General features: G+C 39.7%; 1 protein-coding gene and 3 long non-coding RNA genes across 4 annotated transcripts; 3 read left to right on the forward strand and 1 right to left on the reverse strand.

The window, feature by feature from the left end:
* Positions 1 to 277: 277 nt before the first annotated feature.
* On the reverse strand, positions 278 to 8,990 carry LOC119027854 (ankyrin repeat and SOCS box protein 5-like). The gene is made up of 7 exons (XM_037113350.1): positions 8,761 to 8,990; positions 5,614 to 5,693; positions 4,792 to 4,899; positions 4,461 to 4,614; positions 2,861 to 2,995; positions 1,269 to 1,460; positions 278 to 1,168 (listed from the first exon to the last, which is right to left on the reverse strand). The coding sequence occupies exons 1-7, from the start codon at positions 8,879 to 8,881 to the stop codon at positions 1,041 to 1,043; spliced, it is 918 nt and encodes a 305-aa protein (XP_036969245.1). The 5' UTR covers positions 8,882 to 8,990; the 3' UTR covers positions 278 to 1,040.
* On the forward strand, positions 4,500 to 11,618 carry LOC119027861. Its single transcript, XR_005077493.1, has 3 exons — positions 4,500 to 4,634; positions 10,234 to 10,291; positions 11,187 to 11,618. It is a non-coding gene; the product is annotated as an uncharacterized LOC119027861 (long non-coding RNA).
* Positions 11,619 to 17,998: 6,380 nt separating this feature from the next.
* Positions 17,999 to 18,623, forward strand: LOC119021285. The gene is made up of 3 exons (XR_005075512.1): positions 17,999 to 18,095; positions 18,301 to 18,439; positions 18,528 to 18,623. It is a non-coding gene; the product is annotated as an uncharacterized LOC119021285 (long non-coding RNA).
* A 1,749-nt stretch (positions 18,624 to 20,372) lies between these two features.
* On the forward strand, positions 20,373 to 22,942 carry LOC119021235. The gene is made up of 3 exons (XR_005075507.1): positions 20,373 to 20,565; positions 20,771 to 20,909; positions 20,998 to 22,942. It is a non-coding gene; the product is annotated as an uncharacterized LOC119021235 (long non-coding RNA).
* Positions 22,943 to 22,948: the final 6 nt, after the last annotated feature.

Genomic DNA, 22,948 nt, shown 5'->3' on the forward strand with positions numbered 1-22,948 from the left:
TGCCTCAGCAAGAAGTTCACAAGGCTTTTCTGAATGGAGTTTGTGTGTTTTCTCCCCTTCCTTGTGTGAACTTTATCTGGGTACTGCAGTTTCCCCCATCATCAAAACACATGCACACCAGGTTAAACCTCCTGTCAGTGCCCTTGAACAAGGTACAGGAGTGGAGTATTGAGTTGTCCACTCCTCCCTCAGGATGGGTTAAATGCAGAGTACCAGTTTCACAGTGTAACCCTCCTTCAGGTGTACAGCTGTGGGTGAGTTGGACAGGTCAATGAGGTCATGTCATGGATCATTTATTTGTATTTACATATACATACAGATATTTGAAAGCCAGCACATGCCAATGGAAAATACATCTCAATATTTACAACATGACATTATGTGCTTAACCAACGAAATGAATTCAAAGTGTGGATTAGATGTCTTTATCATCCAGACAGTCATCCAAGAGGAAGCACTGAATGCCATTGAATAAACATATTTCACGGAGACTGTGCCAGTTATATCAACACAAAAAAACAAATGTACAACCCTGTATCCAAATCAGTTCGGATGCTGTGTAAATTATTAAGTATTCCCCAGCCCCATGCTTGCCTGTGAACAACTGAGCCTTTCCAAGGATGCTGCTTTCATACTCAATCATCATACTATCACCTGTTACCAATCAACCTGTTTACCTGTGGAATGTTCCAAACAAGTGTTCTCAGAGCATTCCACATTACATTAAATATACTGTCTTCGTACCCTTTTCAATTCTGCCAAAATGGATTCGTTAATTATAACACTTTGTTATACTGATTATTACACAGCGTTCCAACATTTTGGAATCAGGGCTGTGCCTTGTACCAGAGTACAGTTTCAAATTCTTGAGTGGATTTTGTAGCAGTGATTTTGTAGTAGACAAACCCGACCATATAGTTGAAACCATGGTTATATTTTAACCTAAAATTGATTTAATAAGGAGCTTGGCACATCCAAATTCAAAATGTTGAAACAATGGCATCTAAATTCACTGGCATGTTGCATGTGTGCCCACCATCCTACGTGTGCTCCAGATAGTTGGTGAGCAGGGAAGGGAGAGGAAGGACAGGGAGCAGCTTCAGTCTGGATCGACCAATCAGGTTCCTGATCTGGATACGACACAACTGGCAGAGACTCCTCGGAGAAACTACAGAAAGACAGAGTAGTTTCCTTTAACTGTTTGAAAAAGCTTCCAGTGGTGCATCCACCCACATTAAGAATCACCACAGCAGATAATATTGCAATACCTTCAAATGTCTGTAGTAGCTGTTGTGTTTTTCCACCAGGGGGGGCTAGCTCTACAGGGCGCTGATTGTTACTGTCTCTGACGTTGACATCAGCTCCATAGTCCAGTAAGACTGACACCTGATCTGCACTGTCCTGTCTGACAGCTGCATGCAGAGGACTGTCACCTCCTCTGCCTACATTGACATTGGCTCCTAGAGAAGATGAGGAGAGAGAAGGACAGGGGAGGAGCAGAGGAGAGGGAAATGTAATAAATTAGATATTGTAAAATAATATAAATGTAGTCATAGTATCATCTAGGAGCTATTCCAGATTTTGATCTCTTTTCAGTATATCAGAACATATTTGCACCCTTTATGTCACAGCTCAGACTTCAGAAGAATACACTGAAACATCACATTGGACAGACTAGAGTAGTGCTCCCATACCTAGGGGCCACAGCCAACAATGGGGTGCCAAAATACTCCTGAGAGGTCACAAGATGATACAGGGATAAGAGAGATAAAAATAAATATTTCATTACTGCCTATTTTTACAAGCCTCTTAAAAAATCATCAAATGACACAGCCCCAAAAGAATGAAAAGGATCCAGGATTTATTTTTGATGGTCAGGAAGACCACCACATTAGTATTAACATGAGGCTACACTAAAGTTCACTACAGTTTGTAGGACTTAGTAACATCTAATGGAATATAATACTCATAATTATGTTCTACATTTATGTAAATCACCTGAAACTAATCATCATTGTGTTTTTGCTGTCTTAGAATTCGTCTTTTATCTACATAGGGAGTACAGTACCCTAGAACAGACAAATCAAACACTGACTCTAGAATGGGGCTAGAATTCGTCTTTTATCTACATAGGGAGTACAGTACCCTAGAACAGACAAATCAAACACTGACTCTAGAATGGGGCTTGCAATAATTTGCATGTTTCATGGACACTGCAGGGTCACATACAGGCTCAGAAGAGGAAGGTGAGTAGAGGGGTATTCAGTAGGTTGCAATCTGCAAACTCACCACTGGATGACACTCAGTCCTGCTCACTGAATCTTTAAGCAATACTTTCTATATCAACATTTTAGTGTTGTCAAAATACTGGAAATTCTTACTTTGATACAATACCATGAAAAATACCGATGTTCACAATACATCATATACACAATGAAAATGTATGCAACATTTAAAGATAAATGTAAGGTGTCTTGTGTGCTGTGTTTGAAGCAGAACCGCATCTAAGCTGATTTACTTCTATTCATAATCTGTTTTCATCAACTGAAGCGCTGCTGCTTCATCGCTACTGTGGGAAATGACAACTGAAACCATTTCAAATATTCAAAATCAATCTGTATTGAAAAATCTATATTTTTGACAACACTGAATCAAAATATTTGAGTACAACTGTTTAGCAGTGCAGACTGAGCCCACTTTACAACATGAACTCTACAAAGCTTTGAGAACTAAAACTGCAAGCTTTCTGGACCAGAAAGGTCAAAACAATGGCAAATCAGATTAAACTGTTGGCACCTGCTCCCAGTACAGGAGGTAACACAGGCGTGCTACAAGTTATGGTGGCAGAAAGTTGCATTACCTTTGTGCAGCAGAATCTTTGAGCAAGCTGTGTGTTGGTGGAGACAGCTCATGTAGAGAGGAGAGCCTAAGTGGGACACTTCATAGTCTGGATCAGCTCCATGACACAGCAGGGACTCTACACACTGGCTACTACCTGCACACGCACAGACAATGATAAAAAAATGGACAAACTTTCAATGATGAAGTAAGATATTTGAAATGACGTGTGGTTGTATAGTTAAGCAATTGCTTAGCGCCTCGGTGCTGACCGCATCACTGTCATGCTGTGACGTTAAAGCACACCCCCGAGGGCAATATTGCGATTATACAACTAATACCAACACAAATAAAATGTATAATCAAAATATATCCAGGTTGATGGACATTTTGTATTCAAAGTTTTTTTGCGAGTGTGCTTCGCGTTTCCATGGAAACACATGGGGTCTGAGTAATAACTGAAACAAAATCAGTCACGTCAGTAGACTCAAATGTGTAATGGAACGTAGTTTACCACTCCAGCAAATAATCCAACCCATAGTAACGACCTAGCAACAGAAAGGACTTTCTAGTCCCAGATGACTGAACTCTGAGCTGACGTTAATGTTTTATCGCAGTCTTGGAATTTCCCAAACTAAATCAATACTGTGCAGATCAACAGAAAATGCTTATTTGTTATCGCCCATGTTATAAAAAAGGTGTTGATTTTTTTTCTTTTATATATTTTTTTAAAACCTTTTGACCACGGTCACAATAGTGTCTCTCAAACCGAAGGGAAAATAAATAACAGCCGGGCCGTTTATTTGTTTCAATCACCTAACAGACCAGGCGTTTATGTGGGACACGTGTTTAATTCCTTCCTCTCAAAAATCTGAAATGAAAATGTCACAACTTCTCCAGCTTCTCTGTGAATTCTCTGACATCCTGCTGGGCAATAATTGTATGTCTTCTGAAAGTGACGTTGTTGCGGCTGAGGAAATGATGCAGCCAACCAACACTTGCAGCAAACTCCTCATCTCTGCTGTCACTCACGGTGGCATACATTTGTTTCTCCATCGCCCTGATCATTTTGTAGGACACTCTCTCGTGGCATGCCTGTTTGCTGATCACCCATCCCCACATGTTTATCTCAGGCTCCTCCCTAGCCTTCTTCCTCCCTAGCCTTCTTCCTCCCTCCACCAGGCAGCCTTACCCTGTTGCTGTCCTCCTCGGACAGCTCTGTTTCATTTTTTCGCCAATCTCTCACTCTCTTGGTGTCGACAGAGAAACGTGTTTTCCGAGTTTTCCTCTGCATATTTTATGGCAGAAAGTTTGAATTTCAAGTCGTAGTTTTTATTTTTTTGCTCCAGCTCTGACTCTTACTATGTTACCATGGAGATAGATACAATCTTGCCAAGGACTTGGCGGAGTAATATATTAATTCGTCAGGTGTGCTGTCATGCTGATTTGAGCACAGTCTTCAGCTGCTCATTTCTAGTTTGTCAACACTAACATGGAGATGCAAGTCAAGTCAATTCAGCCAAATTCCACTAATTTTGGTGATGTGATGTTTAAGATAGTGTGGATAAGAGACCAAAATCATATACTGCATACAAGGTTTCTGCTCTGTGTACAGTCTTTACCTCTCTTGCAGGCTTCGTGCAGGGCCGAGGGGAAGTGTGTGTGTGACGTGTGTGTGTGCGCTCCATTCTGCAGCAGCAGTTCCAAACAACTGACACTGGCAGAGGCACAACAGTTGTACAGAGGAGTGACACCATCAATGGTAGCAGCATTCACCTAGGCCCACAAAAATACAGGTGAGAAACACAGTCAGTGGTTCTACTAACACACACACACACACATTGGTGCATAAATGCAAGACACACTGTCAGCAGCTGTTTGAACATGGTTTTGTGTTTAAGGGTGCACACGCAGTGGACATATAATACTGATGGTGATAAGGAGTATACTTACATTGGCTCCAGCATTTATTAATGCTCTGACACAAGCCACATGTCCTGACAGACAGGCTTCATGGAGAGGGGTCACATAATCAATGGTGACAATGTTGGCATGATATCCCTTAAAATAAAAGTAAACAACAATATGACTTTAGTTGTTTAAGAAGCTTTACCCATTCTAGCAGCCAGGAACAACTACAGAAACCATTTGAGATACTTTCCCAAGTGTGTCTATGTCTATTAACTGACTAGTCATTGGTCAGAATTTCAACATGTTGATAAGTGTTGTGGCGGGTGTCATCCCATCACAAGATGGTCCCCAGCTTTCATTGTATTTTGGAGTTATAGCATCCTGGACAATCTTTCAAACCAAAATATTTTCAGTTCAAAGCTGATGGAACCCTGATGGAGGAAGTAGAGCAATTATTTGTTGAGAATACTGTTGGTGGCTCGCAAGAAACTTCTGACTTAGAAAAGGCTGAAGCCAGAAATACCTGGTGCGGAGGAATGGATTGAGCTGGTATCATATTTATGTAATGGTGCGCTTAGCTTTCAACTTAACAAGCCAGAAGAAACATCACTTAAGCATAAAACATAAAGCTTGGTACAAAAGTGAACATAAAGAATGTTTGCACAGATTTTTTTATTCTTTGACATTCAGGAAGGACCACAAAAGTGTCAACTGAGAAAATAGACTGGACAATACACCGTCATATGTTCTCGTACCAAAAACAAATATGGATTGTGTCCAGCAACGTACACTTTTTATGTGCTGACATTTGTACTGAAAAGGCCAAAAAATAAGCATAAAGATCAAAATATAATGGGGCCTTACCTGAGCCAGCAGGGTACGCAAGGCAAGCAGGCGACCCTGGGAAGCTGCTTCATGGAGAGGGGAGCGGTCTGCCCAGGACCCTGGAGACACACAAACACACACACACACACACACACAAAGATAAAAACAAGACAAAAAAGAGACAAAGGGAGAGTCAGTTTTGTTCTGACATAAAGACTGCTGTGAATCATGTGTGAGAATTTCGAACCCCAAGGACATAAGACACGGTGGCAAACAGCTATGGGCACCCTAGCACTGAGATGAATGAGCTGAGAGCAAAACACCAAATGAACTAATTTTCTTACCGATTTTGTGATGCTTTAATCACATGCAATAGTACATTTATTATCTAGCAGTAAGTAAAGAAGTAAAATAATCTAGTATTGATTTATAGTACCTGTAGCCACACTCATTTTGACTTAAAGGAAAGTATGTGCTCAAAACAGAATCTGTGGCAGACCTTCAGCATTGCTCCATGTAGTTATATTTAGTGTTACTAAGCTTCTGTGGGAGCAGCGACTGCATCTCAATATACACCACAGAGACACACACAGTCTTATCTATAACATACCCATATCTCCGTCTCCCCATGGCACATCCAGCCACTGGTAAATATAAGACATTTCGATGAAATGGAAGTAAGAGGACCTCCACACCCTCTGCTGCCCCCACGCCTGTCAGTGACCACCTCAGCAGCCACACTGCTCAGTGCAAATGCTAAAAATAGCTACTAGTTAGCTTACTAGCTAACTAAGCACTAGCTGGATAACTGAAGGACTGCCTCTGCAGCAGGGAGAACAAAATTATCAATTTGTTGAGAATAAACCTAACAGACTAACCTAAGCTATCTGTTAGTCACTGACTCTGCTATTAGCTATCTGGGGGGACATGTTAGAAAGCCATCTCACGCTGATCTAATCTTCTGAGAGTGGACAGTTATAGAGGCAGGCTGCCATATTTAGATGGTCTGTGAGGTCCTTGACATCCTCAGCCTCCTCTGGCTGGTACATGCCGGCAGCCATTTTGGAGAGGTCATGAAAAACAACAACACAGATAGCAGAAGAAAAGTTTCTCCCTTTTTTACCTCAAATATTAACTACTGTTTCCTTCAGTTTGCTTTGTTTAACATCAGCCTGCACTGTCACTGATCACAGTCATGGGTTCTCTTGTGCTCATGAAAACTACCGAACAGATTTCCACCAAGCTTGGATGGAGAATGTTTCTCGGCCCAGAATAGACCCCCATTAACCTTTGGTGTGGATTCAGCGAAATAGATGGATCTAGGAATTTTCTAGGCTCTATTGAGTGCCATTCTGGTTAATAATGTTTCTGTATATGTAGGGAAATATGGGATTTGATATTGGTTACAGGGCTATAGTTAAAAAAATGCCAACCCTAACCCAAATTGGATTGTGGGTAAAGAAGAAGAAAGTGCAGCGAAGACAGAAAATATCTGGTTCTGTCTTAAACTGTGCATTATGAGGAAACCCTGTCTACCGCCAAGTAAGAGATCGCCCGGGAAAATGAAGGGTGTTTTCCTGTGTTCCTGGTAGCGGCTACTTCAGTTAAAAATTAAAAGTGATATGGATGATTTTGCAACAGCAAAAGAGACAACAATGCCACTTGGAAACACAAGTCTGTTTCCACTTTAAGTAGACAGTTACAAACTGCAAAACAAACCCTCTTTTAGTCTGTATTCATTTTAACTTTTGTTTTTTTTAACCAGAAATATTACCAATGAAAATCAGAATCTCTTTTGCATGGGAGTCATGGCCAATACAGCAGCATAAAATAAATCACATAAAGAAACAAGCAAAATATATATTAACACAATAAATTTACACACGTTAGGTATTAGGACTTTTACATTCAGTGGTTAAATAACCCTTAATCCTGTTCTTATCCTCCTCATATGTATCAATAAATCAAGTTTGTCTGTCTAACTTACACCAGGAGGAAGATGCAGCAACTTCAAAAAGCACTTTGACAAAAGACCAAAGTGCAGGTTTGAGGAATGTCGTGCATGATTTATAACATGACTTAAGATTGCAGCTGCTCGTAGACACAAATATGGAGGCAGGCATGCAATATGGCCTTTTTAAGAATAATGTACAAATGTTCAGATCTACGGTTGCACGAAGAAGACCAACTAACTTTGTCGTACAAGCTACAGTGATGCAAACAACACAGCTTGCTGACAGTAAGCGCCCACTTAATGCCATGTACAAAGATAATATATTACTGTAACCTACAAATGGGCTTCAGCAGCATGAAGCACAGCCTGGCTTATAATCTTTACTTTCCTCCCTTTGGTTATTCCCAGTGAACTATTCTGCTTCTACCTCTAACCCACCCCCACACCTTTTCCCTCACTCTTCATGAATAATTTGAGGATGGTCAGAACATGTGAACTGTCTAACCAAAATTATCCTGATCTAACCATATTATGATAATTAAATCCAATAACTTACTATTACAACTTTATTAGTCTGCTTTTTGGCAGACCACATTTCATCAAACATCATACACCGATGCTTTATTTGCGATTGAATATGAGTAAAACCTTCGTGTCAAAGCATAATTACGACGAAAGAGGCACTTTTAAGATTTACCATAGTTTCGTTTTTGGGCAAGCTAATTTTCAATGGGAGTGCTACGGTTACTTTTACGCAAGCATCAAAATCATTATTCTCAAAACACTGCGAAGGCTCGACGCAACATGAAACTTTGCTCTTAGTATCCCCAGGGTCTCTATACATGAACACGAGTATTGAGAACTTTGTTTGTGTACACAGACTTTACTAAAAAGAAGGTTTTTGAACAACTCACGTTAGCAGCTGTATCCGTAGTAGTTCTGATGAGAGTTAAGAGGCCTTATCTTTATTTTATCTTTTTCAGTTTTGCGTGGAAACGTGGGGGTCTAGGGAGGAACAGGCTGTCAGCATTCTCCATACCCAGCCACAGAAGTCAGACACACTGCAAGCTTTAGGCCACATAGCTGCCAAGAGCTTAACAATGTGATGTTATTAACAGTAGCCTACGTTATCAGAATATATACAACTACACAATATTTTCCACTTCTGACCATCTTTTCTACCCGCTCGATAAACAGCGTCTGCCTTAATCACAGCACAGCGGTGTACCGACCTTGGCTTGTCAGAATACCCCAGCAGGCCTTCTTCCTCTCCGGGACTTGCTCGGGCAGGGGTCCGGGCTCAGCGCCTCTTTTTCGGGACATCTCCGGAGCTCCGGACTCAACCTCTGGCATGCTTCCCGGGCCAGACCTCACGCGCTTATCGCTCAAATACCAAGAATGCAGCGGAGCATAGCGGCTCGAGGGAGGGCTGAGAGCGAGCGGAGCAACCGGATTGGCTGAATGGCTTTGTTGATGTTGTTCCGAGCGCGCATGACCATCTCACATGCGCCCCCACGTGTGGACGACGGAGACTATTTTCGTCTTTCAAGTGGACAAAAGCTGGGCTCCACACAGCTCTCAGCCCTGTGTGTGTGTGTGTGTGTGTGTGTGTGTGTGTGTGGTGGGGGTGGCGGGGGGGGGGGGGGGGGGGGGGTTGCGGGACTACACCCAGTCTGATTTTTACAAGACCATTCTGTTGTTAAGGTCAAGAGATGTTAATGAGAGAAGAAATATCTTCATTGGCTTCAAATTTTCCTCTGCCTACACAAACTAAATAAATAAACTGACCTTCAAAGACAACACATTTTATACTGTTTGATTGTGTTTACATGTGGTTGACCCTGCAACCTTACCAGCTTTAAACAGTATTCTGGGAACTATTCTCCTCTGAGAACAGCTTGTTTTCTTCTCCAGAACAAATTGAAATGTTAAATAATCTATTCCACTAATAGTAAGCAACAATTATATGAACTGATTATTCTTTTGATTATTGATCAAATGTCCTTATTTATTTTTTTTTTTTACAATTGTATACCATCAAAAATGCCTTTCAGATCACCCTACATATTGCCATTTTAACTGTTTGTGTTTCAAATAGCATCATAGGATTGAATCTCATCAAATCTGACTAATCAACAGATTGCTGTTGAGCTATACACACACCAACATATTCTCATGAAGGGATTTGTATGGAGACGTGCAAAAAGTTATGTACAAATTTTTCGTGCATTATCCTACAAATATCAAATGACATCAGTCCACATGCGCAATTCCCTGCAGTGAACAATGGCTTCCATTCCTTTTCATTCATGATGGAAAATGCAGCCCAATGCAGCATTTTAAGGCTGCTTTGGCATTAAAGTGCGTTTTGATAGGGGTTAGGGAAGGGAATAGAGCTGGGCACCACTATGTGGTCGCCCAGAAGTGCACGGTCCATCGACATGGCTGGCCAGCCCCCCATCCCATCCTCTCCTACTTGAGTTATTTACGCGGTGTATTTAAGTAATAATTTTAATAATTTCTAGTTGAGTTATATATCTTAAATTAAAGTTTATATCAAGTATTATTTTCACCGCTTATTTATTTATTTTTTTATTTTTCCATTTTTTTTAATTTTATTTTTATTTTTTATAGTTTGGCGTTTTATTGTTTTTCATAATTCCCACCCATATTTGTTTTGGTTAACCGTTTTGTTTTTGTTGTAGGTGGCTCGCGCGACGTGTCTTCCGACTTGGACTTCTTCAGGCTATGGCCATCCTACAGGTATCCCTTCAATGCTGGGGAGATGTTGCTCCTCCAAAGTCTACTGCCAAACTGAATGTGTCTTGCTCTCTGTCTCCCTTGTATACTCTACCATAATTTCTCTTTATTTAGACGTAGATAACTTTTTTTACTTTGACTATGAATTTACTTATACTTATGTTACCACTAGCTTGTGTTTAAGGTTGTTTGTTTTTAACTTATTTATTTAACTTGTTTTTTAATGTCTTCTTCTGTAACATATTTGTTTTCAATAAATGTAACTTATTTGTTATGTCTGTTTTGTTGATTTTTAATATGTTGTATTTAACTTATTTTAAACCCAATAAATATTCCCCTATGAATTTTGTTTATCAATTGTGTTTATTATAATTAATTTTAACTAATTTATCCCACTCTCCCTATTCCTCTTCTCTCTCCGTTTCCTTTCCTCTCTCCCGCCCTCCATCCTTCACCCACAACCGGGTTAGGGTTAGGGTTAGATAAGGGGAAAGGAACTGGCCACCAACAAAGTGGCGCCAGAAGTGCACTCTCCACCCCGTGGTGTGACCCCTCCCTCTCCCCCAAGTAGCTCCAAATTTCCCTTAATTGGTTTTTTGTATAATATTAATTTATGTTATTTTAGAGCAGCCTTAGTTATATAAAGTATAATTTTGTTTTTGTTTAGGTTAAATTACCTTATTTCAGCCTTTGTTATATAAAGTATTATTATTTAGATTTAATTACCCTTAATGCAGCCTTTGTTATATCAAGTATGAAATTATTTTTTGTCTTTTTATTTTTCTATTTTTTTGTTTATTTACATTTTTTTGTTTGGCATAATGTTGTTTAGTTTAATGCTCTTAATTGGCTCATTTATTTTTTATGATTAATCATTTTTCTATTTGTATCCCTCTAGGTGGCAACGTTTCGACTGGGATGTGTCTTCATCAGGCCCGGGGATACATGATGCATTAATTTGCCTTAAATGAGGAGATGTTTCCCCTTTGAATGCTTTAGCCAAACTGATCTCTTTTCTATCTTCCTTTCTTTTATACTCTCCCTTTCCCATGCCTTTCTAAGTTATTCTTTAACTTCTATCTTTGACTTTTTTTATCTAAGTTTTATATAGTAGGCTATCTAACTTATTTTAATGTTGTTTTTAGCTTTTTCTATAACTTAATTTAGTTTTAAATAGTTTTGAATAATTTACCTATAATTGGCTTTAATTAACCTTTCTTCCCCTTCTTTCATTTCATAAATTTGCATATTTATATTAAATTTAGTAACCTTAATTTCCTTTATACTTTCCCTTCTTAGTTTCCTTTCCTGTCTCCCATCCTCCATCCTTCACCTTCAACCGGCTGTAACGTACCTCGTGTATATATACAGTCATGGAAAAAATTATTAGACCACCCTTGTTTTCTTCAATTTCTTGTTCATTTTAATACCTGGTACCACTAAAGGTATAATACAATGAACACGACAAAAAATGCAGCTGATCACATAATACTTTATGTCCTATTTGACATTCTTAAGCTTAATTGTATTCCCAGGGTATATAAGAGGCCATTTCATGTCATAAGCAGCACTGCACATGCAAAGGCTTAGAGTGGTTTCCTGCTTACATTCAAGCCATAGCACAAGTCAGAAGCTGTCAGCTCTCACATAATGCCTAAAACAAAAGAATTATGTGAAGCCACAAAGGCAGCCATCTTGGCACAGCTGGAAATTGGCATGAGTGAGAGACAGGTAGCAAAAAAACTAAAGATCTCCAAGACAGCTGTTCATTACAACAAGAAAAAACAAGCCGAACACGGCACTACCAAATTGCAACCTGGCCGCGGCAGGAAACGTCTCTCTACCCCACGAGATGACCGTGCACTCGTCCGTTCCTGTGTCAGGAATCGTCGTGAGACCTCCAGGGACCTTCAAAATGAGTGGGCACTGTCGAGAAATGTGACTTGTTCGGCAAGGACAGTTCGAAACCGACTTGTTGAAGCTGGTCTGAAGTCACACAGAGCACGGAAGAAGCCCTTCATCAACGAAAGGCACAGGAAGGCCCGGTTACTCTTTGCTAGGGATTACAAGGATTGGACTGTTGATGATTGGGCTAAGGTTCTCTTCACTGATGAATCCAATTTTGAGTTGATGCCCACTCCAGCTAACTTACTGGTTAGGAGGAGGCCTGGAGAAGCCTACAAACCAGACTGTCTTGCCCCTACAGTAAAACATGGGGGTGGATCAGTGATGATCTGGGGTTGTTTCAGTATGAGTGGAACAGGGCAAATGCAATTGTGTGAAGGGCGAATGAACCAGGTCATGTACAGGGCTACTCTTGAAAACAGTCTTCTTCCATCAGCTGGAAAACTCTTTCCTGCCTCGAATGACTGGATTTTCCAACAAGACAATGCCCCTTGCCACACAGCAAGGTCAGTTAAAGCCTGGATGGAGAACCACAACATTCGCACCATGCCTTGGCCTGCTCAATCACCAGATCTGAATCCAGTTGAAAACCTATGGAAAATCATCAAACTCAAAATGGAGAACCACAAGCCCAAAAACAAAGCAAATTTGTTTGAAATTGTGCAACAGGAATGGGCTGCTGTGACAGCAGAACAATGTCAGAAGCTGGTGGAGAGCATGCCAAGACGCATGGCTTCAGTCATCAAAAACGATGGCTACGCAATCAAGTACTAACTCCTGTGTGTATCATGTGTTTAAAGCAAACAGAAAAGAAAACATGGAATGCTTAAAAGCAGTGTTTTTGGCAGTACAGTGCCATAGCTATTGATGTAAGAACTGAAGTGATTTTGGTTACTATCAAGAAAACCATGGAAAATGGCTAGATATCAGCTCTTAAATTAAACTCTTACGAGCTATTTTTGTTGTTATCATTATATTTGTCCAAACAAATGTACCTTTAGTTGAACCAGGCATTAAAATGAACAAGAAATTGAAGAAAACAAGGGTGGTCTAATAATATTTTCCATGACTGTAATTTGCCTCTTCTTGGCGGCAAAACACCCAGATGATTGTTTTCCCAGTGCCAAGCTGTGGCCACAAGAGGGCACCATCTGTGAAAAGCAAACTGTGAAAACCAAATGAAGCCACAAGACAGGTACAGTATATCTGTAGCCCTACACTAACACTCACAGTCAGAACCAGTGTCATAGTGTGGCCACAAGAGGGCGCCAGAGCAAAAATTTAACTGCACCAGTAAAACTATGGAAAAAAATGGAGGTAATTAATTAATTAATTAATTCCCGTCCCTGCGTGAGGGGCCAATGAGGGTTAATCAGCATTGGTCCTTTTTAGGGTTAGGCACAGGGGAGGAAGTGGTTGTGGGGGTTAGGGGAGGGGAAGAGAGATGGGCACCACCGTGGTGGTCGCCCAGAAATGCACGGTCCATCTTTAACATGCCTGGCCCGCCCCCTCTCCCATCTTCTCCTATTTGAGTTATTGTCGCGGTGTATTTAGTTAATAATATTTATAATTTCTAGTTTAGTTATATATTTTAAATTAAAGTTTATATCAAGTATTATTTTACACCACTTATTTTATATTTTTGGTCTTTTTATTTTTCCATTTTTTTGGTAGGGTACGGGGAACTGAGCCTGCGCCGGAAGTGGCACGGGAGGTGCACTGTCCTTCCCCCTCTGCATCCCTCTCACGCGACCCCAGCCGGGGTCATAGGTCCGTTGGCGTGTGCGCCCATAGCGCACTTCCTTCCACGCTTCCTCCATATGTTGATGTTTGTTTCTTTCACGGTGTATTTAAATAATTATAGGTGATATTTATTATGTTTGTTGTTTATACTATGTAGATATATAATGAAATAATGATGCTTGTGCAACGTTATGTTATAATATGTCTTTATATTTATATTTATGTTTTATAGGTATCCTGAACTGAAAGAAATGAAGAAAAGAAACTTAAAGGGGCAAAAGCAATGAAGTGGTTCTAAAAGAAAAAACAACTTAGTTGAGTTGCTGCAGAAAGTAAGAAGAGTGTGCTGGACGGCGACGTTTCGACCTAAGGTAAGGTCTTCTTCAGGCCTAGCACACTGTAATGAGAGATAGAGAGCTGTGGATCAACTGGCTGACAGAGATACTGCTTCTTCCTAAGTCAGAGCAGGAGTGACGGACTCTACTGCTGCTGCCTCCTTTTATCTCCTCCCCCGGCACCCCACGCAGCTAAGCCCTCCCCCCTGCTACGTCTCCCCTGTGAAGGCTTCCTGCATGTCTGGGCATGTACTAACTGAACTCTATTTGTTTCTGCTGTTTTGTTGCTCAAATCCTGTCAAAAAATATAAATAAAAATAAAAATAAAGTGTCTGACTGAACTTAAGAAGTGAATAAAAGAAAATGAAGCCGAAGTCAGTGTGAAAAAAATGCTACAACAATGTGTTTAAAGCTGCTTCCCCCAGAGATCCTATGATTAAAATCGACAGATATGATGTGTTTCTTTCTTTTTCAGGTGTTCCAGGTGAGTGTTTTTTCTCTTTCAGGTCTTCCAGGTAAGTATTTTCTTGTTTTTCAGGTGTTCCAGGTAGGTATTTTCTTTTTCAGGTGTTCCAGGTAAGTATTTTCTTCTTTTTCAGGTGTTCCAGGTAGGTATTTTCTTTTTTACAGGTGTTCCAGGTAAGTATGTTCTTTTTACCGGTGTTCCAGGTGAGTATAATTACTGTAGGTAGGTGTTTTATGTGTTTTAATAAGTGTACTTAGTCATCTCAGGTCCAGGTAAGTACTTTAGGTGTGTGTTCTTCTTTGCAGGTGAGGGTTAGGGTTAGGGTTAGGGTTAGGGGTTAGGTTGCAGGGATAAGCATAGGCCAGGGACTAAGCCCTGAGCCTAGCAGTGGCACTCTCACGATTGAAAGGCCCATCGGCCCTGCCCCCCAGAGCCACTGCACTTTAAACATTACTTTCAGCTGTAGTTAGCCTCACAAACATTATTTAGTTTTTTTGCACACATTATTTTGGTTAGCAACACATTATTTAGTTTCAGTTAACATTTTTAAACCATAATTTTGTTTTATACGCCCATAGTTTTGGTTTAAATGGTGCCCAACACAAAGTGCTGGGTGTTCAAAAAATTGGACCTCATAGGTCTTAGTGTTGGTCAGCCTGGCGCAACGTTTCGGGCTCCTTGCCCTTCCTCAGGCGCGCTGACCAATTAAAAATTAAGTGCTCAGCCTGTTTGGCTTGAGCCACCTCCTTCCCCTTCGGCTTCCCCGGTGTTCTAATTGACTTCTCTCCTTCCTTTCCCTTTTATACGTCCCAATTGGTAGGTATTTTCCCTTTTCTTTTACAGGTTTCCATCAGGTAAGTAATTTCCTTTTTTCACAGGTATTCTTCTACATGTCCAAATTTGGTTTTAGGTAAGTATGTAATTAACTTTAATTTATTTTACAGGTTTCTTCCAATCCCAAATAAACTAACTTTGTCCCTTTTCCCTTTTATTTTACAGGTTTCCATCAGGTAAGTATTTTCCTTTTTTCCAGGTTCCAATCAGGTAAGTATTTAAATTTATATTCTTCTGCAGGTCCAAATTTGGTTTTAGGTAAGTATGTAATTAACTTTAATTTATTTTGCAGGTTTAAACTTCTTTTAAATGTCTTCCAATCCCAAATAAACTAACTTTTTCCCACTCCTCCATTTTCCTTAAGTTCCTTGTCCTATCCGTCCTCCAACTTCTCCTTTCCTTCTCTTCTGCCTTCCCAATCATCCTTCTTCCGCCCTTGGACTTAAGTGTCTCTTCCCATCGTCTATCGGACTCATGATGTGCCTGTTTGGCTACATCTATTTTGGCTCTCTACAGGGTACAGCACTTCCTGGAGGCTCCTACTATTGGTGTGCCTATTTGGTCACACATACGCAATTTAAAGACTTCCGGTAACTTAGTCTGTGGGGTTTAGATTGAATTAATTAGGAGACATGGGGTTAGGTTAGAATAATTAGGTTTCGGATTAGTTTAGGATCAGTGGATCAATTGGGCTAGGGTTAGCAATGTAGCTTAGCAGGGAATTGGGCATATCCAAATTAACATCTCCAAATTTGGGTTAGATATACTAGGGTTGAATTTAAGATAATCTACTAGGTTGAGGTTAGGGTTAGGTGCGGGGAACTGAGCCTGTGCCGAAAATGGCCGGGAAGGTGCACTGTCCTTCCCCCACTGTGCCTCTCTCACGTGATCCCAGCCGGGATCATGGGTACGTCGCCCTCTGCGCTTATAACTGACCTTCCTCCATACACCGTCCATCCTGGAGAAGTTTTCCTCACGGTGTATATAAGTAATGACTAGGGTTTATATTTAATAGTTGTGGGTTTATAAGGAGATATGTTTTAATTTATGTGCTTATGCACTGTATGTTTTAATCAAAGTTCTAAAGTTATATTTAAGTTTAGTGGGAATATTTATTAATGAAAGAAAAACAAAAGAGTGGAAAACAAAGAAAAGAACTCAAAAAGGCAAAACAAAAAGAATGTTTTTAAGAAAAAAAGCTCTGCACTTGAGCTACTGCAGAAAAAAGAGAGATAGTGTGCTAAGTGGCGACGTTTCGACCTTAGTCAGGTCTTCTTCAGGCCTAGCACACTGATAAATGGACAAAATAGAGCTGGTGTTTATCTGGCTGACAGAGATCCTTCTTGTTCCTAGGTCAGAGCAGGTATGACTGGCTCTGCTCCTGCTGCTCCCTTATATCTCCTCCCCCGGACCCTCTACGCAAGTAAGCCCTCCCCCTTGCTACGTCTCCTCCGTGAAGGCTTCCAACATGTCTGGGCATATACTGACTGAACTCCTTGTGTTTCTTCCTGTTTTTGTTGCTCAAATCAAAAATAAAAAAATCAAAAATATATCTTGCTGAACTTAGAACATGTATAAATGCACCTAAACGTGTAAACAAATAAAAAAATGCTGTAAATAAACTGGCTTTAAAGCTGTGTCCCTCCGAGATCCTATTTATTTCTAGAAAGCTATACTATTTAATAATCTATACTGCTGCTTCAGGTAAGTATTTAGGTTAGTATTAGTTAGTCCAGGTAAGTATTTAGTTAGATATATAGTTCGGCTGTGTTAGTCATTCCAGGTAAGTATGTACAGGTAAGTGTTTAGGTAGGATTCTTTCTTTTACAGGTGATTATTTTAATGGGTTTTTTCTTTCAGGGAAGTATTTAATGTGTAATTGTCCTTTAAGGTGAGTATATAGTGTGTGTTTTTCTTTTTTTCAGGTAAGTATTTTGGTTGTAATGGTCCTTTAAAGGTGAGTATATAGTGTGTGGTTTTTTCTTTTTTTCAGGTAAGTATTTTGAGTGTAATCGTCCTTTAAATGTGAGTGTTGATGTGTGTGTTGTTTTTAATGATCCAATTGTGTATGAAATGACTAAAGTAACTATGAATTTCTAATTATCTATTTATTTGTCTATGAATTATTTATTTATATAATTAGTCCTATACTAACAGCCTGAAGGCCGTATAAATTTATCTCTTTTTAACTAAAATTTATATAATTAATTAACTAATTTATGATCTCTGAGGGGTGTCTCATAAGTAGGTATCTATCTATAATGAATTATACAATATGATATTTCTAGGGGGGGATAAGAATGGTTGGGGTTAGGCCAAGGCTAGACTGAGGTTGAGGTCAGGGGTCACCTCAGGGTGAGGTTAGAATAGAAAGAAAAGATCAAATGTTGAGGTTAGGCGTGAAAATTAAAGATGAAATGAAGGGTTAGGTACGGGGAACTGAGCCCGCGCCGGAAGTGGCACGGGAGGTGCACTGTCCTTCCCCCTCTGCATCCCTCTCACGCGACCCCAGCCGGGGTCATAGGTCCGTTGGCGTGTGCGCCCATAGCGCACTTCCTTCCACGCTTCCTCCATATGTTGATGTTTGTTTCTTTCACGGTGTATTTAAATAATTATAGGTGATATTTATTATGTTTGTTGTTTATACTATGTAGATATATAATGAAATAATGATGCTTGTGCAACGTTATGTTATAATATGTCTTTATATTTATATTTATGTTTTATAGGTATCCTGAACTGAAAGAAATGAAGAAAAGAAACTTAAAGGGGCAAAAGCAATGAAATGGTTCTAAAAGAAAAAACAACTTAGTTGAGTTGCTGCAGAAAGTAAGAAGAGTGTGCTGGACGGCGACGTTTCGACCTAAGGTAAGGTCTTCTTCAGGCCTAGCACACTGTAATGAAAGATAGAGAGCTGTGGTTCAACTGGCTGACAGAGATACTGCTTGTTCCTAAGTCAGAGCAGGAGTGACGGACTCTACTGCTGCTGCCTCCTTTTATCTCCTCCCCCGGCACCCCACGCAGCTAAGCCCTCCCCCCTGCTACGTCTCCCCGTGAAGGCTTCCTGCATGTCTGGGCATGTACTAACTGAACTCTATTGTTTTCTGCTGTTTTGTTGCTCAAATCCTGTCAAAAAATATAAATAAAAATAAAAAATAAAGTGTCTGACTGAACTTAAGAAGTGAATAAAAGAAAATGAAGCCGAAGTCAGTGTGAAAAAAAATTGCTACAACAATGTGTTTAAAGCTGCTTCCCCCAGAGATCCTATGATTAAAATCGACAGATATGATGTGTTTCTTTCTTTTTCAGGTGTTCCAGGTGAGTGTTTTTTCTCTTTCAGGTGTTCCAGGTAAGTATTTTCTTCTTTTTCAGGTGTTCCAGGTAGGTATTTTCTTTTTCAGGTGTTCCAGGTAAGTATTTTCTTCTTTTTCAGGTGTTCCAGGTAGGTATTTTCTTTATTACAGGTGTTCCAGGTAAGTATGTTCTTTTTACAGGTGTTCCAGGTGAGTATAATTACTGTAGGTAGGTGTTTTATGTGTTTTAATAAGTGTACTTAGTCATCTCAGGTCCAGGTAAGTACTTTAGGTGTGTGTTCTTCTTTGCAGGTGAGTTTTGTAATGTATTTTTGCTTTTCAGGTTATGATTTTATGTGTAACTGTCCTTTAAATGTGAATAACTTATGTGTGGTGATGTTACAGGTAAGTGTTTTTTGGTGTAAGTGTCCTTTAAATGTGCATATCCAATGTGTGTCTATGTGTCAGGTAAGTATGTGTGGTGTAAGTGCCCTTTAAATTTGGAATCTATGTGTGTGTTGTTGTTAATGAGCCAATTGTGCCTGAAATGACTAAATAAACTGGGCGTGTCCAATTATCTGTCTCCTTCTATGAATTCTTTATTTATATACTGAACTATCAATTTATTTATTTATTTATTAATCTACTTAGTAATTAATTAATTTATTAATGTATTTATTCCTATATTAGCAGCCTTAAAGCTGTATGAATTCATCTATAATAGATTAACCGATGACCTCTGAGGGATATCTAATATAATATATAGAGGTAAGTATGTAGGTAGGTTTTAACTCTTTAAAGGGAAGTATTTTAATGTGTTTTTCTCTTTCAGGTAAGTATTTTTAGGTTGTATTGGTCCTTTAAGGGAAGTAGAATTTTGTTTGTTGTTTTTATTGCTCCAATTGTGTATGAATTAACCAGATTGTCAAGGTAAGTATTTAATTAGGTATCAATTGTTTGCAGGTGAGTATTTTAGTGTGTTTTCTTTCATTTAGGTAAATATTTTTCGGTGTATTGGTCCTTTAAAGTTGAAAGTTAATTTATGCGTGATTTTGAATAGTCCAATTGTGTATGAATTAAGTCAATTAACGAGGCTTTTATCACTCTCCATGTATTTATCTGTTATTTATTTATTTATTTATCTGATCCTAGCAGCCCTACGGCTGTATGACTTAATGTATTTAATCAACTAAGAGCTTATATAATTAACTAATTAACGGTCTCCTGGGGTATTTATAATAATATAATCTTTCTAGGGGGGTAAAAGTGGTTGGGGTTAGGCCAAAGCTAGAATGAGGTTGGGGTCAGGGGTCACCTCAAGGTGAGGTTAGAAAAGAAAAGAAAGGTCAAAGGTTGGGGTTAGGCATCAAGGCCAGAGACTTTGGGTTTAGGCCCCCTGTCGGAGGCTTTGGGTTTAGGCCTCTAATGGCCCCCCTACTCCCCGTGGATCCTCCAGGTAAGTCATGACCTCAATCTGAAGGCTCGGTTTTGCCTTCTGCCTCTCTCCAGGCAGGTCGCGGGTTATCCTGACGTAACACGTCTGCGTATGTGTGTGCCTGGACCCCTACGTTGCGAGACAACAGTGGAGGAGGCACTCGCTGGTTAGGTACGGGGAACTGAGCCCGCGCCGGAAGTGGCACGGGAGGTGCACTGTCCTTCCCCCTCTGCATCCCTCTCACGCGACCCCAGCCGGGGTCATAGGTCCGTTGGCGTGTGCGCCCATAGCGCACTTCCTTCCACGCTTCCTCCATATGTTGATGTTTGTTTCTTTCACGGTGTATTTAAATAATTATAGGTGATATTTATTATGTTTGTTGTTTATACTATGTAGATATATAATGAAATAATGATGCTTGTGCAACGTTATGTTATAATATGTCTTTATATTTATATTTATGTTTTATAGGTATCCTGAACTGAAAGAAATGAAGAAAAGAAACTTAAAGGGGCAAAAGCAATGAAATGGTTCTAAAAGAAAAAACAACTTAGTTGAGTTGCTGCAGAAAGTAAGAAGAGTGTGCTGGACGGCGACGTTTCGACCTAAGGTAAGGTCTTCTTCAGGCCTAGCACACTGTAATGAAAGATAGAGAGCTGTGGTTCAACTGGCTGACAGAGATACTGCTTGTTCCTAAGTCAGAGCAGGAGTGACGGACTCTACTGCTGCTGCCTCCTTTTATCTCCTCCCCCGGCACCCCACGCAGCTAAGCCCTCCCCCCTGCTACGTCTCCCCCGTGAAGGCTTCCTGCATGTCTGGGCATGTACTAACTGAACTCTATTGTTTTCTGCTGTTTTGTTGCTCAAATCCTGTCAAAAAATATAAATAAAAATAAAAAATAAAGTGTCTGACTGAACTTAAGAAGTGAATAAAAGAAAATGAAGCCGAAGTCAGTGTGAAAAAAAATTGCTACAACAATGTGTTTAAAGCTGCTTCCCCCAGAGATCCTATGATTAAAATCGACAGATATGATGTGTTTCTTTCTTTTTCAGGTGTTCCAGGTGAGTGTTTTTTCTCTTTCAGGTGTTCCAGGTAAGTATTTTCTTCTTTTTCAGGTGTTCCAGGTAGGTATTTTCTTTTTCAGGTGTTCCAGGTAAGTATTTTCTTCTTTTTCAGGTGTTCCAGGTAGGTATTTTCTTTATTACAGGTGTTCCAGGTAAGTATGTTCTTTTTACAGGTGTTCCAGGTGAGTATAATTACTGTAGGTAGGTGTTTTATGTGTTTTAATAAGTGTACTTAGTCATCTCAGGTCCAGGTAAGTACTTTAGGTGTGTGTTCTTCTTTGCAGGTGAGTTTTGTAATGTATTTTTGCTTTTCAGGTTATGATTTTATGTGTAACTGTCCTTTAAATGTGAATAACTTATGTGTGGTGATGTTACAGGTAAGTGTTTTTTGGTGTAAGTGTCCTTTAAATGTGCATATCCAATGTGTGTCTATGTGTCAGGTAAGTATGTGTGGTGTAAGTGCCCTTTAAATTTGGAATCTATGTGTGTGTTGTTGTTAATGAGCCAATTGTGCCTGAAATGACTAAATAAACTGGGCGTGTCCAATTATCTGTCTCCTTCTATGAATTCTTTATTTATATACTGAACTATCAATTTATTTATTTATTTATTAATCTACTTAGTAATTAATTAATTTATTAATGTATTTATTCCTATATTAGCAGCCTTAAAGCTGTATGAATTCATCTATAATAGATTAACCGATGACCTCTGAGGGATATCTAATATAATATATAGAGGTAAGTATGTAGGTAGGTTTTAACTCTTTAAAGGGAAGTATTTTAATGTGTTTTTCTCTTTCAGGTAAGTATTTTTAGGTTGTATTGGTCCTTTAAGGGAAGTAGAATTTTGTTTGTTGTTTTTATTGCTCCAATTGTGTATGAATTAACCAGATTGTCAAGGTAAGTATTTAATTAGGTATCAATTGTTTGCAGGTGAGTATTTTAGTGTGTTTTCTTTCATTTAGGTAAATATTTTTCGGTGTATTGGTCCTTTAAAGTTGAAAGTTAATTTATGCGTGATTTTGAATAGTCCAATTGTGTATGAATTAAGTCAATTAACGAGGCTTTTATCACTCTCCATGTATTTATCTGTTATTTATTTATTTATTTATCTGATCCTAGCAGCCCTACGGCTGTATGACTTAATGTATTTAATCAACTAAGAGCTTATATAATTAACTAATTAACGGTCTCCTGGGGTATTTATAATAATATAATCTTTCTAGGGGGGTAAAAGTGGTTGGGGTTAGGCCAAAGCTAGAATGAGGTTGGGGTCAGGGGTCACCTCAAGGTGAGGTTAGAAAAGAAAAGAAAGGTCAAAGGTTGGGGTTAGGCATCAAGGCCAGAGACTTTGGGTTTAGGCCCCCTGTCGGAGGCTTTGGGTTTAGGCCTCTAATGGCCCCCCTACTCCCCGTGGATCCTCCAGGTAAGTCATGACCTCAATCTGAAGGCTCGGTTTTGCCTTCTGCCTCTCTCCAGTTGTGCTCCAGTAGACGGAAGCCTCCAATCTACTCTTTTGCGTCCAGTGTTGATGTGTCTGGTCGCCCGGCGGAGCTGTGGGCTGGGTGTAAAAGTCTGGTTAT

The sequence above is a fragment of the Acanthopagrus latus genome, chromosome 1 (assembly GCF_904848185.1).
Source record: "Acanthopagrus latus isolate v.2019 chromosome 1, fAcaLat1.1, whole genome shotgun sequence".
Taxonomy (NCBI): Eukaryota; Metazoa; Chordata; class Actinopteri; order Spariformes; family Sparidae; genus Acanthopagrus; species Acanthopagrus latus.